At 43.0% G+C, this 20,174-nt stretch overlaps 2 protein-coding genes across 2 annotated transcripts; one reads left to right on the top strand and one right to left on the bottom strand.

Annotated features, from left to right (window-relative positions):
- Positions 1 to 14: 14 nt before the first annotated feature.
- On the bottom strand, positions 15 to 9,681 carry LOC137612132 (angiopoietin-related protein 1-like). Its single transcript, XM_068340500.1, has 5 exons — positions 9,502 to 9,681; positions 5,448 to 6,280; positions 3,577 to 3,770; positions 2,221 to 2,491; positions 15 to 1,224 (listed from the first exon to the last, which is right to left on the bottom strand). The coding sequence occupies exons 1-5, from the start codon at positions 9,636 to 9,638 to the stop codon at positions 1,037 to 1,039; spliced, it is 1,623 nt and encodes a 540-aa protein (XP_068196601.1). The 5' UTR covers positions 9,639 to 9,681; the 3' UTR covers positions 15 to 1,036.
- A 2,987-nt stretch (positions 9,682 to 12,668) lies between these two features.
- Positions 12,669 to 19,973, top strand: LOC137612295 (protein zyg-11 homolog). Its single transcript, XM_068340758.1, has 14 exons — positions 12,669 to 12,801; positions 13,302 to 13,467; positions 13,610 to 14,397; positions 14,489 to 14,629; positions 15,756 to 15,932; positions 16,872 to 16,936; positions 17,169 to 17,268; positions 17,531 to 17,581; positions 17,898 to 18,059; positions 18,158 to 18,205; positions 18,788 to 18,988; positions 19,063 to 19,115; positions 19,210 to 19,307; positions 19,691 to 19,973. The coding sequence occupies exons 1-14, from the start codon at positions 12,799 to 12,801 to the stop codon at positions 19,870 to 19,872; spliced, it is 2,235 nt and encodes a 744-aa protein (XP_068196859.1). The 5' UTR covers positions 12,669 to 12,798; the 3' UTR covers positions 19,873 to 19,973.
- The last annotated feature ends 201 nt before the right edge of the window (positions 19,974 to 20,174 follow it).

The raw sequence follows: 20,174 nt of genomic DNA, 5'->3' as shown, positions 1-20,174 counted from the left end.
CTTCATCCTGTCTGGCTTTCAGCAATGTGTTTCTCGTTGTCTGTCCCATTGCCTGTGAATCTCAACACACTCGGTTGGCATATTTTTTGGGCTCAAAAACCACTCAACAAAAAAAAGAAAGAAAGAAAGAAGTAATTCCATGTTTTTTTTTTCTCCCAACAATTCTTCTTTTCTCCAGAGTCATACTGAAATTTAATCAACAGTCAAATGAGAAAAACATATAACAGCAATTTCCTTACGTGCAAGCACACTTTAAGAATGATTGTCATATATACAGAGGAAATCAATTCTATTTTCTGTAGGATCATGAGCTGTTCCCCCAGGACACCTGGCCCTTTTTTCTGTTATGATAAGTTAATTGTAGACATAAATTATCATTTTTGTTCATTTGGCACTTGTACAAAGTAGTTTAACATACAATATAAAGGTCATTTTACATGTAGGGATATTAATTAAAAAAATCAGTACTGTTTGTGTGATCAAAAGTAGATAAAACATACATATATAAACCATCCTACTTTCTCAAAACCCTCAAGATGTTGGTCTTCTCAGGTCTGAAAGTGGATTCAATTAAAAAATAAAAAAAATGCATTTTCCAGCTCAAGTTAAAAACTGTGTAAAGGTTTTCCCCCACACGGTTATCTTGGCGAGGTAGGAAGAGTTGCATTTGATCCTGTTGTGTTTTGTGTTGCTAAAGCTTATGAATGAAATCAGTACAAATGCAGATTGGTCAGGATGTGTCGCTTCATCTCCAAGAGTTGCTCTAGTAATCTGTAAACTGCTGTGGTTTCTTCAACAGATGGACAACTTGGATTATTTATCTAGAAACTCTGATCTTGTTGTACAGCTTTATATAAATGCTGTGATTCAGGAAAAATCCTCCTACAAAAAGTTTGTGTCACCACCGCTAGTTGCGAAACTCCATGTTTGTAGTTCTTTTCTCCAGGATTAATCAGTTGCCGATAACAATGTCAGTCACAATTTAGAATGGGGTTCAAGTTTGCCTCCATAGCTGCTCTTGGACCAGCTCGGCTCCTCAGTCTATGGGTCTGATCAGCAGACGGACAGCCTTCATGGAGTAGAAGCCGCCACCATAGTCAGCCCAGAATATCCCGTCTTGGAATTTACTGCGGTAAACGCCTCCGGTGTACCAGACACCATTAAGATTGGCTTGACCACAAGCGTTGTACCACCAGCCTCCTTTATGGAAATGGGCACAGTTACCTGAAACAGGAAGGAATGATTAGCTCTATGAAGAAGCTAGCTCTTCCTGAATGTAAGAAAGTACCTTGCTTGTTAGCATACATCGTGGAGCACATCAGTTTGTCCTACATTTTGTGCGACCTTCTAAAAATTTCAAGGTTTTTGTGTCTTTTGGAAAAAAGCCCACAAACTACTACTATGTTCTTTTATTCCTTGGACATCTAAATTTGCATAAAATTAAAATGTCTTTGTCACCAGAGGGGTTAAAGTAACACTGTCCAGATACCTGCACCCTATCAATGAAATCAAACTTTAACCTGACTTCTAACTACACATCATGTGTCATTTGAGCAACTGGATATTATGAATCCAGGCCCTATTTTTCCATATGTTTAAATGAAATCTGCTGAGTAGTTGTCGTCTGATCCATTAACTGAGGAAAAAGAGACGAAGGAACAAATAAACCAAGAGCAACAACAACCCACCCCCCCCAAAAAAATCAGATGGTGACAGTAACAACATGCTTATGAGAACAATGGCTAATGTTCTGCAGTGACAGCATAGCCTGCGCTCTGTTTGATCAAGTGCGTACCGCTAAGTGTCTGTGGTTGATGGGTATTATTCAGTGGAAAAGAACTTCCTTTACGTGACAATAAAATCTAAGCTTAGAGAGAGTGGTGAGACGCTGATTTCACTGTGTTTGCTAATGAAGCACAATATGCTAGCTTGGGTGTTGACGATGCCGTCGAAGGATGGAAATGTAGCCTAAAGGAATTAATGGCATTTTTTTGCTTCCAAAGTGTTATACCTCATTTTTTATGGACTGAAAGAGAATTTCTAAAGTATTATGGGTTTCCAGGCTACGGAGATCTGGAATCTACCAGTTGTAGAGCAAAAAATGTTGGATTTTCTTTTTTAGTCAATCTTCTGGATGTCTGATTGTTATTTATAACAGAAATCAAAACTTAACATTGCATACAACACTATAGGATTCTAAAGGGCACCATGTTCGTCTACCTGAGAACATATCCTTGTCTCGATCCAAAGTGGTGAACTGTTTGCCGTTATGGCTGCTGAGGGAATCCCCGGCGTTGCCCTGGTAGGTGCCCAGCCGTAGGCGGTAGCCCTCGCTCTCAGGTTCTAGATGGAAGCTGTGGTACTGAGCGTAAACCTTCTTATCCATCCAGTCCTCCAGCTCCACCAGCAGCTTGTAGTCGCCTTGCCGTCCCAGTTTGTAGATGCCTTCCAGACCGAGCCAGTATTCTCCATCTATGTTTCCAAAGCCACTCTGAGTCAGAGGAAAATTAAAAGGGGGGTTACATAAAGATTACAGAAAACTATGTGAGAGGAGTTTAGAAACATGAGAACTGTTTAGGAATATAAAACTTTTTCGTGGAGGATATGAGATGGTACCAGAACAAATACAAACTTTCTTTGTCGTGACTTTCTGTTGCCATTCTGTAGTTAAGACAAACTAGAAAGCTTCAAAAGAAAACACACCACGGCGAGAGCATTACAGCCTGTCTTTGAAATTTCTAAGAAAAACATGATGTAGAGTTTACACAGGAAAATAAGCATCCATCTTCAAAATGCCGGTTCATCGCTCAAAACCCATACATCCCTTGGATCGCAGTTAATGACGAAACTGGCCTGGGCGCTTGTGTGGAACAACCACAAGTAATCTACCTCTGGCCTGGAGCCTCTAGAACACTTCAGTTGGTCGAGGAGGCTGTGGTTTGTGATTGTGGATTAACCGGGTGAGCCAGTAAATGATGAACGATGCAGAGCTTCGGTCTGTGGCCTCCTCCCTGGTGGTGGTGTGTGTACATGTGGTGGCTTGTGGGAGAGCGGGGAGGCAAATCAATGTTGAAGAGGGCAATTTAGCTCCCAGTTACACATGTACAAGCCTGGCCCTGCGAAATGGAACACTGGACGGGTCGAGCCGGGCCGCAGAGATGTTCTCCATCCCTTCTCTTTGATGAAACGGTCTGCATGGTGTGGTGTAGTCCGCCAATCAGCTATCCATACAGGAAGGCACCATAGTAGTAGAGGTTTTGGAAAAAAACAAAAAAAACACGCCTGCAGATTGAGCTGTGGAACATACCTTCCTAGTAGGCCATCTTGTGTTTCATGATGGGAAGCTCAAACCGAAAAGTACTTAGACAAATAGTGCTGCTGACAAGGCGCTATATATCACAGTAAGTGAAAACACAAGGATTCTGGCCCAGATATAGATTCTAAGATTCCAGGTGGTTCCCCTAGATGGGTTGTATGACAGGACCCCCAGTGTGTCTGCATGAGCAAAATATTTTGGTGGTCTCTGAAGTGAGGAAAGTCAGACAGAGCGCAGAAGGGAAGCGTCACCGTCATCACCTTGTAGTTTTCCCAGTTCCTGAAGAAGTTGACTGAGCCGTCTCTCCTGCTCTGGATGACGGTCCACCCCCCGTTGTCTATATCCTGTTCACACCAGACCTGCATTGGCCTCTCGGCTTCGTCTGGTTTGATCAGGTACATGCCGCTGGTGCTGTGACCGGCTTCTTGTGCATCATAGCAGTCCCTAAATGGGCCTGATGGAGAACAACAATTAACAAGAACCAAGGCAGTCACAGACTGGAACATCCCACGACATGGCAAACACAATCCTGAAGTCTGCTTTCCCCTGAATTCAAAATTTTACCCTGACCTACTTACATGGGTCAAAGCTGGTCTTTCTATCTTATCGTCTTTCTATCTTATCCAGTTCTTGAGAGTACAAAAGTTGAAATTTGACCTTGACCTAGTTTTCTCAAAGTCAAGGTCATCATCTCATTTTTATCCCCTTTGCTGCCTGAGTAATGTGTTTTTTGTTTCATCTTTCTATCTGCAATGGTTGCAAAGATATTTGGTGGGCTAACGGACGGACGGACTAATGTCGAACACACAAACGCTGACAATTACAATGCATCACCGCTTTGAAGCAGGATGTCAATACAGAGATAAGAAAGAGAAAGACTGGTAAAAACTGATTACGGTAGAATTATGTGAGACTTTGTTCCATGATTACGTAGACCCGAACTCTCAAGGAAAATAAAAACAAATATGTTCTGACAACTTTTGTTAAAACTATGCGTCTGTGCTAGCTAATTGGCTATATGCGGGACTACCTGAGCTTCTTTGGTGCTAGCATTTTTCAGTTCAGCAATGCTTTAGTTTCTTGGTTTGGGAACCTCTATTACTAAAATGCTGGAACATCACTGTTGGTTTTTGAACCACAGGGAACAAGTTAAGGATGCTAGCTAACTGGCACTAACTAGCACATATGATCCACATGTGACTCTTGTCATTTGTTTTAGTCATACATGTCTACAGCATCCGAAACATGACGTGGTTCTGGTGTTAAAATTAATTGTCAGGATTTTTTTTCTTTTCGTTTTGGCTTCATTGGACGTTTTTGATTTCAAGCCACTCTGAAGTTGCTATTGGACAAATTATAAAAGGCAGGAAGAAAACAGTTACAAAGAACAAAGTCCCGCTGGCAGACAAGAGTAACATAAAACACATTTATAGGTTCCACGAAAAGGAACTTGTTTGCTAAGTCCTCCAAGAACAGCAGAAGGGAAATGAAGCAATTTTAGGAAAGTTAATGGGAAATTTCCTAATTTGAACATAGACTTTGTCGACCTACGTCGTTAATGACTAACATCTGAAAATTTTTCATGGTAATTCAATTTTTCACGACGAGACATTTACACCAGGACCACCTCTATTTAGTAATATGCAGGAGTCTATCGACGCAGCCTGGGTTACGTCTACCTCTAACATGCAGTGGAACAATCTTAGTGAGAATCGTTTTCATACACAGCAGCACTTTATCCTACACACTTTATTATTCTTGGAAGAAAATGATCTAAATGTGTCAGGATTTTCAGTTGATGAGCAAAATTGCACTGGTTAGTCTTTCTTTGCTTTACTTAAAGTCTCCTGTCTCAGTTGAGACATTACAGCATTTTTATTTCCATCCTGGTTTGTGTTCTTTCTGTTGGGTTGAGAGAAAAGTTCCAGCTAAATTTGAAAAGCTTTGAAAAAGCAGTCAAAGGTACACCTGCTGCTCGACTCCGAGGCAGTGATTGTGATTTTGTTGTGATTGGCCGACAAAGTCTAGACCATTATTTCTAACAGGAATGTTTAGGATGTTTGTAAGTGAATCAGTGAATGAATGGATGAAAACAAATGGATGGATGGATAGTATTATTTCTTCTACTCACCTTCAGCGCTGAAATTTCTTTGCGGAGGTTTCTGAACTTCCAGGGTGCCACTGGTGGGGGACGGCCCGGAGCGAGAGCCCCTCTCCCGGCTGAACCCTCGGGTGTTGTCCCTTTGGATCTCATTGGTGAAACGTGGTACATTGACAGGAATGTTCTCAGGAACAACCTGCACAAGTGGAGGACCCAACGGCGTCTGGTCGTGTCTCCGGCTGTAGACCTGCATACAACGCTCCTCCAGCGTCCCAATGAGGACTGACTGGTTGTTCACCAACGCGGACAATGCTGCGTATTTGGCCTCCAGTTCCCTGTACCTGGAGCCCAAACGTAGGGACTCGGTGGTTGCGTTGAGGATTCGTGTCTCCAGCTGTGCTAGTTCTAGCGAGTTGTCCCTTTTCCTGATGATCTCGTGCAGTAGTTGCATGTAGAGTTGGGTCACTCTGGAGTTCATGTTTCTACTTTCTTTCCTCAACAATTTCATTTCATTCACCAAATGGCCATCCACATCCACCACCAGCTTTAACGTCTCCACCTCCCGACGCTGCTTTGACAGGAGGTCACGCACTGCAGCCACATCCAGGCGCGTCACTCGGTCTTTGTCAGTCGTGTGACCGCGGGCGGCACAGATTGGTCCAGTGATCTTTTGCTCAGGGACCAGGAAGGTGTAGGAGCACTTCTTGGCCTCTCCTTCCGGAGCTCTTCGGATCCGGGACAGGATGGTGCTCTTGCTGAGGGCTTGACTGCTACTCCAGAAGGGCAGACCAAACAGGATGAAGAGGCTCCACATTCCAGGTCCCATAGTTCTTCCTGTCTTTAATACCAATAATGCTAATGATCTGTAAAACAAAAGAAAGAGGAGCGCAGAACATTTATTTATGAAAAGGTTGCATAGATTGAAAGACTAAAACCAAAAAAATCTCTTGGTTCCTGCTGTTGATGGTAACATCAGGTCAAAATTTTTATTCCAATACTAAATTGATGTTTACCCTTACCCGCCTTGAATTAGCAAAAATTAGCATTCAAATATAATAGACTATAACAGTGAAGATGACAAATTAGAATTGCTTATCGGTAACATGTTGTTCATTATGCTGCTCATTCGAGTTTATCCCAAAGCGTTACCACCTTAGTTCTGTTGGACAGTTATGTAAGATGCTATTCAAAGAGACAAAGCTTTTGTTTGTTGGGTGTGACTTCTAGCCACAGATTCATTTTAATTGGTTGGGGTTGGGGAATTGAATCAAACTCAGCTACATGTTCATCACTGCAGCTGAACCAGCTGTTCCCATGGGGCACGTTGTGGAACATTGTGAAACACTGTGGCTAACTGGGTTTTTTAGAAGCTTTAACACAGCAGTGGAGGTCTGCTGTTGACACACAATTATTCCATCACTAGCTTTTGCTACAGAAACAGCACAAGTTAGGTTGTTGAAGTCGTTGTCAAGTCAAGACAACTTTATTTATAGAGTGCTGAATCACACCAGAGGCGCCTCGAAGTGCTTTACAAAGTGAGGGAGAACTTTTCGCTGAATTTACTGACAGCAAGAAAAACTGAATTGAACTGAATCTTTAATTTTGCCTTAAAACATTTCGTTTCTGCTACCACTCATCTTGTACTTTTCATTCTGTACTCGCACCATGTGTTTTCTTTTCCCCTCTTTTCCTGTATAATCCAATATTACTGGTGTATCTAACATCTTAAATTGTAAAGGAAGCTCCACTGGCACGAGACAGAGGAGAACCTCCAGTCAAACGGCTGCACGAGAGCCTTATTTAATTACGCATTGAGTGCACACTGAGACGTAAAGCAGTCTGGACTGAAGCGCGACGGCTTCAGGTTCTGCGGAGAGGCCCGCTTTGGCAAGATGTGCCTCCTGGTGCACTTGTGGTAAGAGTAAGAGCGGTACCACCCACCCACCACAAGTTTGTTATCGTAACTCATTCTTTCAATACATTCCCTCATGGGTTCTCTTTCATTACGGCCCTCGACACATCTGTATCAGGTGTCTGGGCGTGTGCAAATACTGGGATCTGTTTTTCATGTTTTTGGAGACCCGACCCGTATAGTCTTTAAGTTTTACCTGCTCTGACTCATTAGGGGGATTGGGTTGTTAGAAATGGCAGACTAGAGTTGGAAAATGATGCTTTCCGAGGCTTTTTACCGTAATGGGATTGCATTCACAAGCAGTTGTAATTGGATTCATGGGTAAGAAGTCACCAGGCAGTTGTTGTCGGACCCTTTTCTGACTGTCTGGTTCATATATTTGAATTTGTTGACTGAATAAAAGAAATTGCTGTGTCTGTAGGAATTCCTCTTTCATGAGTAATGTTTTCTGGAGTCTATTTTTGGGAGAGAATCTTGTGTGTTGCTCTTATTGGTTTTGACACCAAGTCGAATGGAACAACGTCAGTTGACGTGCGGAATTCTAAGTGAACGATCCTCCATATTTGCCAGCGAGGCTTGGAAGTGGAAGCGGATAAAAGCCAACTTCAAGCTGACTTTGGCAGCTTTGCCATATCAAACCAGAAGGCACTCTGGTGGGGATATGGCCGAGGAGGTTAAGCAATGCTCATCTAACATGTTTGACAGCTTCTGCTTCACAACAGAACTTTGTCAAAACAAATCTAGGGAGGATATAAAAAAAAAAAAGACACCAGAGAAGCAGAATTAAACGAGTCAAGGAAAGAGAAGTCAGGGGCTCTGAATGATTTCTGTGGTCTTTTCTTGATGTTTGGTTGCTGTGAGGAGCCCCGACCACAACCAGTGGAACTCGTCCCAGAGCATTACCTAAGCTCAAACTGCTGCAGTAGCAGAATGGTGCTCTTTTATCATTGTTGAAGGGAAAAAAGTCATGCTTGTCTCAAGGGAAACATAAAACTTCAAGTTTTTGTGTTCTTGCAAGGCACATAAGCTTATAAATAGAACTTTTTGAGCCAACATTCATTTTTAATAATCGACCCAAAAGTTCAGCCATGGAAGAAATCGAAGAAAGACAATCGTATCTTAGTATTAACGTAGAGAACAAGCTGCAGTTTGTCCCGTTGGATTGTAAACCACCTCAGGAAAACGGGCAATGTGTCAGAGCTCAGAAACACCTTGGCTTTCAGTCGGTTATTATTACCCAGGGAGGGTTTTTTCCTTTTCTTTCCGTAATCACGGGTCATCCCCTTCAATAGCTGGGTCTGTGCGATTGGCTCGTCTTCGAGTCTCCAACCCTGCAATAAGAACCTCACAGGCCGCGGCCTGACAGGAGTGACAGTGTTTACACAGAACGCCTCTGAGCCGGGCCTGCGAATCTCATCGGCAGTCATTACCACCAGGTGTCTGTCTGTCATTCACACCCCGCTGGTCTTCATCAAGCTGGCCGCAGCCGCCACGTTTTTTGTTGACTTATTATGGAGGTATTTTCTCCTCTCCGCCTCTCCGAGCCAGACCTGACCAGATCCAGCCACCTCATCTATATTAATGCAATCAAGACCAGGTCACACTCCCCAGTGGTTGGTTTTCACATCCCAGAGGAACCAGAGGATGCAACCAATCAGCCCACCGACTCTATGGTCTAACTGTCTGCTGGTAAACTCCAATTTAAAGGATATATTTTGCTTTTAAAACCTCAAAAACTACCCCTAACTTATCAAATGTTTTTGACAGGGAGTTTGAATGAGAAAAAACTCTCATTTCTACAACATCGATTTGTGGCCATCAAATTTTAGGGGTTGTGCTAGTTAGACCTTATTGTAACAGAGTCGCCGGTTCTCCTGAGGGGACCGTTGGAGTCTTGAGCTCTGCACATGATGCACATGATTCTGAGATTTACACCAGATGTACATGTTGAATTTAAACACAAATATAAATGAGTTCAAAGGGGTTTTATTTAAATTCCAGTCATTCCACGGTGGGTTTATTTTTCAATGTCCACAAGACTCCAATCTAATTTCACTGTCCTGCATCACTTACCCATTGTTAGAGATGACTGGTAACTCAGCAAAGCATCAAAAACATGCATATTAATGTCATAAATCCTGATCTCAGAAATTAAAAAAACATTAATCCTACCTTGTCAGAGCCTCCAGCCAACGATTCACGAGGTGCGACTTCAGATGTATTTCCTTCCCAGTTTCACGCTCCCCATTCTCCTCCTCTTTACTGCTTCGCTCTCTGTCTTTGCTCTCATTGAGGAGGCAGGCCTGCATGCAGCTGTGGCACAAGCAAACACTGCCCAAAGGGAGAACAGTGGAGGGTGGTCCGGATAGAAATAAGGAGGATGATGGAGAGATTTTTTTTTTTTTTTTTTTGGAGGGGTAGTTTTGAGCAGAGAGAAGGCTTTGGCCCTGCCTTCTTCCTCTGATGCCGTGTGAAGTTTGGGAAGAAAAAAAAAGCCACTAATAAAGGTTTTTTTGACCACAAATCCAAAACTGAAAGTGAAAAATGAAATAAAAAAAGTGACGATTTGGATTGGATGGGAGTCAGCAGGACTGGTTGAAAATAAATCATGCTGTCAGCAGTTAACTCTCATACTGTGTTGTTTAGAAGGACCTGTTGTCTCTTACATAGACTATAGGTTTGATGGAGTTGATGACATGCACATCAGTACGCCGCTTTCAGCATCATTCATTCATTCAACTAACAGTCTGTTAGAGCTGTTTCCTATCAGCTCCAGTGTTGTGACTGATTGAATCTGACGATGCAGTAGCTTCAGTAAATCAAGTTTCTCTTTTGGACGTGTTGGTTTTATCTTGTGTTTCTCTTCTTACGGGACGTGTGTTTTCCCTTCCAATAGCTTTGGCAGCTGTGTTTCTTTGCTCATGAGGACAATATGCAGTGGGCTTTGGAGATGAAGAAGAAGAAAATAAAGAGCAGCCTTCAGCTAAATGTTTGGGATTGAGGAGGAAGAGCAGGCTTTGATGCATGGGGGGATTCTCTGCGTGGGGACAATGACTCCAGTGTGTGGGAGGACAGATTTGCTTGTGAGCAATCGAGGCTGGACATTCAAACATTTAATGTTTGTGTGACTTAGTCGTCTCCCAGGTGGTCTCCTATACATATAGTAGAGGCAGTTCAGTCTGATGAATCTGGACAAAGCTGCTTTAAAAAGCTGCTTTAGATCAGTGGGATCCAGCTGATGAACCCCGGGGGGTAGAAGAGATTACAAACAAAACTTTATTCGCAAAATACACAAAATAGTGTCTTGTTTAGGATGTCTGTTTATTTTCTCATTGTGGGATATTTTTCACTTCCTAAACAATGACATGAGATGTGACACTAGTTCAATGTTAGAATCCAACTCTCGGTGAGCGCCTCCTTGTGGCCAAATCAACTTATTACTGGTAAAAAAGAAAAAAAAGGAAAGAAGGAATGAAAGAAAGGAAGGAAGGAAGGATGGGATGGATGGAGAGATAGTTCGTTAGTTAGTTCGTTCTGGATCCACCATAATGGAACATCTTTTACTGATAACTGAGGCTTTGCAGCCTTCCAGTAGATTGAAACAAAATTCTGTGATTCCCACAGCATCCTCAAACTTTCGTGCTGGATCCACAACTATCAGTAATCTCTCAGATTTCCGTTCTGCCTCAGTGGTACAGTTAATCGCAGCAGACAGACAAGCCAAGACCTTAATCCTGTCCCTGCACAAACATTGTCCATCAAACTTTCTACCTGACTTGTTCTCCCTCGCGTCTTGAAGCTTATTTCTCGACATGCTCCCTCATGACTTAAGCCCCTCTTGGACCTGATCCTGTCACATCCGTGTCTTTCTTTCTTCTTTAGACGGGCCGCTCATGTTCCGTGACCTCCTCCACACTGATTACATTACTGTATGTCATCTCCAGACTACCACAAATCCCCATTTCTTCACACAAGAAAGTTGTGTCCACATTTCCAACTGTGTTCATGAATGGATTTGGGAACAAATATTGATACGATTCATAGTTTGGCAGCAATTAAATAAAAATGGAACATGATCATTGTAGTTTCTTGTCTTTCTCCATCCATTATCAACGACTCTACAATCTTTAAATCCACTAGCACTCACTTTATATGAGACCCCACTCATTGACAGAGCCCTCGATTGGAACCCACTCATGAAGTGGGAAACCGCCTTACTCAGTTACTTCCACCACTTTTGTCTAATGTTGATGAGTTATATTCATGTTTGGCTGTCTTGTCTCTCAGGTAGAAACTCTGAAAACGTCACACCTTGTCTGTCATCATCCTCACAGGATCTAATATTCTCCCAGCCTCTCCCACACCTCTGTGATTGATTGATTGATCGCTGATCGCTACTGACCTCAGGAAGACTCCTGCTTATATTCCTATAATAATCGAGCTGAATGGGGCAGCGTCATGATTTAAAACTGCTTCCATCCCAGTTTGTGCTTACAGTAATCAGGAACACAAATATTGTGCTACAGCACAACTTTTCTCATAACTACTTTCACTATAATTTATCAGCTTCAGCTGCCATTTGAACCACAGGCACAGAGCTCTGTGATGCAAGGCTTGCATAAAAAAATTCAGCAGAAAGTTTTAGGCCACCGTCTGGACTTGATTGATTGTTTAATAGCTTCCATGCAAAGATCTGTGGCTGCGTTTGAGAGTCAGGGGTGGTTCTGTGTTCACCCGTGGTGTTTGTTTGTTTATCCACAAGATTTATGTTAAAAAGTTTTCTATGAATTTTTTTCTGGATGGTTTTTAAGCCAAAGAAGAATTGATGAAGCCAACCAACCAGCAAGCAAGCGAAACAAACATCCAAACAAACAAAAAAACTAACTAACAAAAAACTAACAAACTAACTAAATAACAAACTAAATAATTAACTAGCAAACAAACAAACAAACAAACAAACAAACAAACACACCCAGACAGAGCCAAGTCTTGTTGTTCCACTACTGTAAACACAGCAAACAGTTGTTCAAATGTTTTATACCAAATCCTTATTTAATTTAATTTAATTTAATTTAATTTAATTTAATTTAATTTAATTTAATTTAATTTAATTTAATTTAATTTAATTTAATTTAATTTAATTTAATTTAATTTAATTTTGCTGCACCAACCAGTCAGTCCAACGTGAAGTCACTCCAACTTCCGGGGGTGGGGTTAGGGGGATTGCGTGCACACCTACAAACGCACCCTCTGTGACGTCACACGCAGTAACCAATAAGATGCCGTCAGCGTGTGACAGCTCGTGTTCGACCGTTCTCTGCTGCTGCTGTTGTCAAAATTGACGACTTCTTAACTTTCTTTGCTTCTAAGGGAAAATAAAGATTAAAACATAGTTATAAACTTTCTCAGCGACGTGTTTCCGTTTTGTTTTGTTTTTCCCATTTTTATTTAACCGTTCCTTCTTCAGACATGGTGAGTTGGACGTGACGTGACGTGACTGACGTCGTAAACGGTGTGTCATTGTTTTGTTTTTCCTTGTCAGCGACAAAGCGTGTCGACAGTGTCCCAAACTAACAAGGAGCTGCCTTTGTCCACGCAGACACGCGTGGATTAGGTGGTTTAAAGACGCTGTGGTCGTGCGCATTTGCTGCGGTTAAATTTAGACTGAGCGGTGTTCAGAGATCTTGTGTCAAGTGTCTCTAAGGAAGAAGCCTGGGAGACAAGAGTCAGGGCAAAATGGGCTTTTGCAGGCATATTTAATGGAATAAAACCTCAGAAATATTCCCATAAATATAAATATATAAAATTGTAAAGTCTGATTTTTTTTCCCCAAAAAAAAAAATAAAAATAAAAATAATGATAAATAAAAAAATCCCAGCCTTTACATTATGCAGTATAAATATTGTGTTGCTGTTAACGTTCATGTAGTCGGTAGGATATGCGCTGACTGGGCCCCTGTTGATGTCTGGTAGGACTGTGAAGGGCCCCCCGCCCTGTGTGACCTGTGTTTGGATCAGGTGTGCTGCAGCCTGGACGCCCTGTGCAGCAGGAGAGCAGACGGGTCCATGTGTCTCAGACGGGCCCCCGTCTTCCCCCAGGAGATAAGCGACCAGTTACTGCAGAAGATGGCAACCAAAGGTAGGTCAGGACAGGATAAATGGGACTGACCTACGACCTTCAGTTTGTTAACAATCTTTCTGTTATGTCAGAATATCGTTATTCTGTAACCTACTTCCTGTAACTTGTCATTCAGTACTTATCCCTGTGTTTTTTCTTCCAGGGATACTAAATGACGTCACTGTTGGGATTTTCCGAAACAGCAAAGAGCTCCGCTTGCGCCGAGCCTCCATTCGCTCTTGTCCGATGTCTGCGGATGCTTTTCTCCTGGCCATTTGCCCTCACCGGCTCCAGGAGCTAGATGCCTCTTGGGTTTCTGGGGACCTCACCGGTGCGAACATCCTCTCGGGCTTAGCCTCAAACTCCGAGTGCAGGTCCAGCTTGCAGAGACTGTCTCTGAACGGGACACCTTTGGACTGGGAGTCTTTAGGGGAGGACGTGGGCTTCAGCTCCTTGCAGGGCTTGCGGGCTCTCAACCTCGCCAACACAGACCTGACCGATCCTGTCCTGGAGGATATCTGCTCACTACCTCACCTGGAGATCCTGGATATTTCCTGCAGTGCCGTCTCAACGCTTATCCCTCTCCTTGACTGTAAGAACACTCTGAGGTCACTGATCGCCCACCGGCTGCGAAAACTGGAAATGTCAGCGGCCAGATTGCTTTTTGTCCTCAGCCAACTTCAAGCACTGAAGCATCTTGACTTTTCGGAGGACCATATCTCTGTGGATGACTTCAATGGAAGAGATGGGGACGAGACAATGCAGCGTCTTCTGGAGGGGAGTCCGCAGGTTCTCCCGTCCCTCGTTTCTCTAGATATCTCTGGTCGGAAGAGAATCACCGAAGCGGCAATCAGAGCGTTTGTGGAGGCCAGGGGGGGACTGGTGTTCTTGGGGCTGCTAGCTACTGGAGTTAGCCCCTGTGATGTCCTGTCTTCACATAAAAACCTAAAAGTAAGACCCCTAAGCGAGAGTTGATGCCCGTTTGTGGTTTGTGACCTGCCAGGACAGGAAGTTATGGGTGTGACGCTTTGCGTTTGTTCAGGTTACCGGGGAAGCTAATGAGAACCAGGTGTGTGAGGCCCTGAGAACCTACAGAGACCGGGAGTGTTTTACACGGGAGGCCCTCATCCATCTCTACAATCTGGTCACTGACATCAACCAACCCCGACCAGAACTGCTTAAGGTAGAACAGTTAGCTTTGAGTACATCCTACTTCAAAGCGGTGATGTATTTGAATTGTCAGTGTTCGTGTGTTCATCTGTTTGTTCGTTCGTCCGTTAGTAATGTCCACCAAATGACCTTGACCTTGCTTTCTCAAGGTCAAGATTTCAGCTTTTGTACTCAGAAATCTGACCAGATAGAAAGACGAGGGAGATGATGTTTGAGAAAGACCTTTTGAGTGATTCCTTTCCTTTTTCAGCTTTATTTTTCCATTCCAGGGGATACTCAGCCTTGGGGATTTGTTATAATCCTTTGTGATTATTTGACTGTTTTCTTTCTTGCCAGCCCAGCACCATTTTTAGAAATGTCATAACTTTCACAGATGTCAGCAATTACCTTCCGTCCTACGACGTTTTAAAATAGGTAGGGATGGAGGCCAAGCTGTGATAATAAGACCCAGGCTGTCAGAAACTACAATTATACATTAATAATAATTATTCTGGAAACCAATAGATTTTCCGTGATGATTTGATCTAGCGTTGCACATTGTGTATTTATTCTCTGTGGGATGAAATGAGTGCGGTTTGAAGTAGTCGGCTTGTTGGTTAATCCTTCACTATAACAACAAATCCCAATGAGACCAAGATATCCAGGAAAATAAATAGATGTAAAATAAGCAGAGTCCTTCGAAACAATACACGACTTTCATTCATCAGAGGTCATTTCTCCAGAGTAAAGGAAACATTTCAACTCAATGTGTTCAGTGTTTATTCTAAAAGACTGAATTACGTCTAAATGTCAAAGATATATTTTCCTTTGTAGAGATTAGTTTTTTTCCAGCACAGATTGAACATTCTACCTCAGTAAATCTAGAATCATACTTGAATATTTTAATGTTTTAATTCCCATTTTAAGATGAGGTGAGATTTTTTTTGATAGACCACAACAGATCTCCGTCCTCAGCTGATTTCTTTACAGGGTGGGAGGGTTTTACTCTAATAATATCTGACCATGTTGGGTTTTAGTTCAGCAGCTGATCCAGCAGATGGAGTCCACACATCACTCCCTTCATCCTACATTTCTAGCTGTTTCCTATTACCTCCGATGTCTTAAGTGGTCACACGCGACTGAACAGGTTCTTCCTGCAGCTGGTGTTGAGCGCCATGCAGAGCCACCCCACCTCTATGCACGTCCACCTGGTGGCCACGGCATGCGTCTTCAACCTGACCACTCAGGACATAGCGGAGGCCATGTCTGTCAGCCTGCTCAGCTCCACCGTCACGCAGCTGCTGAACACCATGAAGACATTCCCCAAAAACCAGCAGGTCAGGAAGGATGATTAACGACACGTTCTTTGTGTTGCAAAGCAAAATGTGGCATCTTTGACTTTATCTTCATTGTATTTCTTTTCCACCCAATCATGGCGGATGACCGCCCTCCAGAGTGTGGGTCCTACCCGGAGTTTCTTCCTCAATGAAGGAGTTTTTCCCCGCCGCTGTCTCTTTTGCTTGCTCTGGAAGGTTCTGTTGGGTTTCTCTGCCTGTAAAGGCGCTTTGAAATGTCTGCTGATGTGATTCTGTGCTTTACAAATAGAAGATGATTTATTGATTGATTATGGTTCTGTTGGTTGTTGTTCATCAGGTTCTAACATCATATTTAAGCTCCCGTTGTGCCACTTTCTACACACATCGACCCACGTTATTTTTATCAAACATTTTGAATGGCTTTAACAGACAGAAAAACCCAACAGAACCCTCCAGATCAAGCACAAGCAATAGAATTGGGGAAAAACGCCTTCATTGAGGAAGAAACTCCGGGCAGGACCCAGATTCTGGAGGGCAGACATCCGCCTTGACCGGTTGGGTGGAAAAGAAATACAGTAGAAATAGTTACAGGGTAAATGAAGGAAAAAAGAGATGGATTAGCAGATAGGGTAGATAGTCGCTTTCTGAAGTTTGGATCCAGCCACTTGAGTGGGGACTGGACTTTTACGATCACTGACTCTTGGGTTGTCTTCTTCACTTGTTCCCCACCTGTCAAGTAGAAGCACATAGACAGCGGCATTTCTCGCAAGGTTCAATGTTGTATGAGACAGACAGAAATAACAGAAGCTCCTAAAGTAACTGAAGTAACTGCCTTTTATGGTGGAGACGGAGAAATACCCCCAACAGTCTCGACCAATAGCAGCTTCTCTAAAGGATTCTATGTTGGTCTAATTATAGGATCGATTTATGCACATGTGTTTGTTTTTTTCTCTCCCCCAGGTACAAAAGAACTGTCTCCTGGCACTCTGCAGTGACTACATCCTGTCAGATGTCCCTTTTGACAAGTTAGTTTCCGTCTTAAACTTAATCAGTCCACTCATTTATGAGCAATTTGCGTTTTCCAACAAATTAAATCAAAGCTAAAAAACAAACAAACATTTTTTCCTTGAAATGTAAGAACCAAAAAAAGTTCCACCAGGTGTGAAAGTACCAAGCTGAACTGGCATCTTCTCAGCACATTTCTGCTATATTTTTGTAATACTGTGTCCTCATAACCCCGCTTTGATCATGGTTCAGGTATTTAGCAGCCACGCTGGTGATTAACTGGCTGAGCCGCTATGAGGATCCTAACCTTCAGAGGATGGCCGTGGCTATCGTCTCCCTTCTGGTCGCCAAGGTCAAGAAACTGCTCATGCACTGTGCATTAGCGTGCTGCAGGAAAATAGCACAGCACCTGTTAGCTTGGCTACTGTACCACCACCTCCTGCACCTTTATGACTCTAGTTTCAGCTACCGGCCTTATGCTTTTCTCTTGCCCCAGTTAAGTGCAGTCCTTGTCCCTGTGCTGTAAAAAAGAAAACACCCTTTTTGCTCTGCTTTAACGTTTAATAATGCAGTTATGTCTCACAGACGCTGTCGTGTGTTGGTTCTGTCCGTAGCTGTCCACAGAGGACGCCGCTCAGTTTGCCACAGACGTCTCTATCATGAAGGTACACTCACCGCTTTGGGAGTATTTAGTTACTTCCTGCTTCTCGCCACACCTGCACGACTGTGTTTCTGGTTCCCTCTCCATCTCACCTGTGATATTTTCCATGACCTATCAGCTGCTCGCACCCATTTACTCTGTCATTGTCTCCCCTTTGCTTCACGATCTCACCTTTCTCAGTTTACTCCATTATTCAATCACCTCTCTTTTCTCTCGCCGTGTGGAATCAAGCTTCCTTCCACGCTTCGGTGATTTTTCTTAATTGCCTGCGGGGACTTGTTGACACGTAAACGTCTCACACTGTCTCCTTTATCTTGCAGCAGTTGCTGTCTATCGTGCAGCAGAAAGCCATGGTGGGAGGGGTGGACCCCACTCTGAAGTTCGCCATGAGTGCTCTGTGGAACCTGACAGATGAGATGCCCGCAGCCTCTCGGAATTTCCTTGATTGTCAGGGTCTGGAGCTATATGAGGAGGTTCTGGAGGTACAGGAATCCCCCCCCCCCCCTTTAAAATAAAACCACAGAAGTGCTGCCACACACATGCAAACCTTTTTCCTCTCATGTCTCCTTTTGTGCTGCAGTCGTACTACGGCGAACCCTCCATTCAACAGAAGATTCTCGGCCTCTTGGTGGGTTCAGTGTGTTTGTTCTGCCATTATTTCAGCAGCTTTTCTTTGATTATGAACCAGGTGTGCAACACTTCAATTCAATTCCAAAAACTTTATTAGTCCCCAAGGGCCAATTGTTTACACTGTTTATGTAAACACACAATGTGTAAACATAAATATAAACATAAATAATAATTGAATTAAATAGTAAAAATTAATAATAATAATTTAAAGCATAGTTCATTCAAAAACTAGTAGAAAACCTAGTTATTTTAGAGCCTAGTTTGTTTAAAACCTAGTGGGTTAGTTGCTTAGTTCAGAAATGAATTATTTAAAACCTAGTTAATTCAAAAACTAGTTAGTTTAAAAGCTAGTTAGTTTGTTACTTTAAACCTTGTTAGTTTAAAATCTATTTAGTTAAAAAAAAACTAGTCTAAAACCTAGTTAATCCGTCTTTACTGCTAGTTGCCAGTTTTGTTTCTGCAGTCGTCCTTCAAGCAGCATCAGAATCTAAATGCGCACTGAAAATATTTAGTGCTTGAAGCCTAAGAATAAAATCAGATCCCTGTTCATACAATGTGGTGTCGTCTGTCTCTGTTTCAGAACAACATAGCGGAGGTGGAGGTGTTGCAGGGGGACCTGCTGGAGGAGGACCTGGTGGAGCACATCCTCGCCCTGCTGCAGGACTCTCAGGTGGAGGTGAAGGTCCGTTACTTCGCAGCGGGAATCCTGGCCCACCTCACCTCCAGACCGGAGGCCTGGACTCTGGGTGACGGGCTTCGCAGCACCATCCTGAAGCAGCTGGTGCGTGAGTTGACATTTTTGGATGTCGGATTCTTTGAACAGATAAATTCACTGGGGTCCTTCTGTCTTTGCAGCATGCTTCCATTATAACCTGGACCCAGTTAGAGACGGAAATGGTCTCCTACAGGTGAGAGAACACAAACTGCACACCACAAAACATCTGTTTGATTCAACTTCGGGTACGTTTCCCCTCATGGTGTTTCCTTGCTTTGACGTTTCAGGTCGTTCCATCCGTTTTGCCCCCTACTTCAGACCAGTCAGCCTCCAGGAGTGCAGCTGTGGGCCGTCTGGGCTATTCATTTGGTCTGCAGTCAAGACAGTAAGGTCAACAAATGGACTACTGTGGGAAGCACATGGGTGAATTAATATGGGTCCAGCATGTTTGGATTCAACACAAGATACAAGAGCTGCAAGCTTTAGTTGAAGACTGTGTTCCAGATAAAACAAATTTTTCCATCCTGTTGAAAGAAATTCTGTTTTCAGCACGTAAAATGTGAGAATTTCCTGATTTTCTCTGCTTTATATCACAAACTGGATGTGTTTGGGCTCGATAAATAAACCAGACATTTAGAGAAGTCACCTTGGACATCGGGGAAATTCACTCGTTCATAAACGCCTCTCTAGAATATTAAGTAGTGTCGGTATCAATTACTAGAAGTTTCCACTTCTGTGTAACGCTGACTTCTTCTCTCCATCTTCTAGCTTCACATTACAGCCGCATGTTGGAGAGGGAGGGTGTGACTGAACTTTTAAAGGCTTTGGCTGCACATCCAGACACGCACCGCGACATCAAAAGACTGTCGGACAGCATCTTGTGTTTGATAGAAGAGCACCAGAATCGCTCAGGGCCCCCCAGCAACCAGACGGGGGCTCGCAGACGCTGAAAAAAAGATGTCTTTTTCTTTTTTTTCTTTTTGTCTGTAAACTGTGCTTACAATGTCCCACATGTAAGGTTGCACACACAATACGAATTCTTATCAATCCTCTTGAAATAAAAATTTAATGGAATAAAATATGTGCTGCGTATTTTAAACTGAGTGAGATGTCTAGAGGTTTTACTGTCATCTATTTTTAATATGGCAGTGAAAGATCATTCTTGGGCCCTGCCTAAAAATCTGCTGCAAATCATGCATGGAACCAAATCTGTCACTAGAGGGCGCTTTGGTCTTGCCTGATTTATTTATTT

Source organism: Antennarius striatus, chromosome 18 (genome assembly GCF_040054535.1).
Source record: "Antennarius striatus isolate MH-2024 chromosome 18, ASM4005453v1, whole genome shotgun sequence".
Lineage (NCBI taxonomy): Eukaryota > Metazoa > Chordata > Actinopteri > Lophiiformes > Antennariidae > Antennarius > Antennarius striatus.
Note: the sequence above shows the minus strand (reverse complement) of the source record. Positions and strands in the feature narration are given on the sequence as shown.

Excerpts from the sequence above, each read along its gene's own strand:
- LOC137612132 (XM_068340500.1), bottom strand. The coding sequence starts at position 9,638 with ATGCAGGCCTGCCTCCTCAATGAGAGCAAAGACAGAGAGCGAAGCAGT. Across the intron at positions 6,281-9,501 it reads TGGCTGGAGGCTCTGACAAG|ATCATTAGCATTATTGGTAT; the intron begins GTAGGATTAATG and ends TTTGTTTTACAG. Across the intron at positions 2,492-3,576 it reads GGAACTGGGAAAACTACAAG|AGTGGCTTTGGAAACATAGA; the intron begins GTGATGACGGTG and ends CCTCTGACTCAG.
- LOC137612295 (XM_068340758.1), top strand. Across the intron at positions 14,630-15,755 it reads CCCGACCAGAACTGCTTAAG|CTGGTGTTGAGCGCCATGCA; the intron begins GTAGAACAGTTA and ends TTCTTCCTGCAG. Across the intron at positions 17,269-17,530 it reads TCTCCCTTCTGGTCGCCAAG|CTGTCCACAGAGGACGCCGC; the intron begins GTCAAGAAACTG and ends TTCTGTCCGTAG.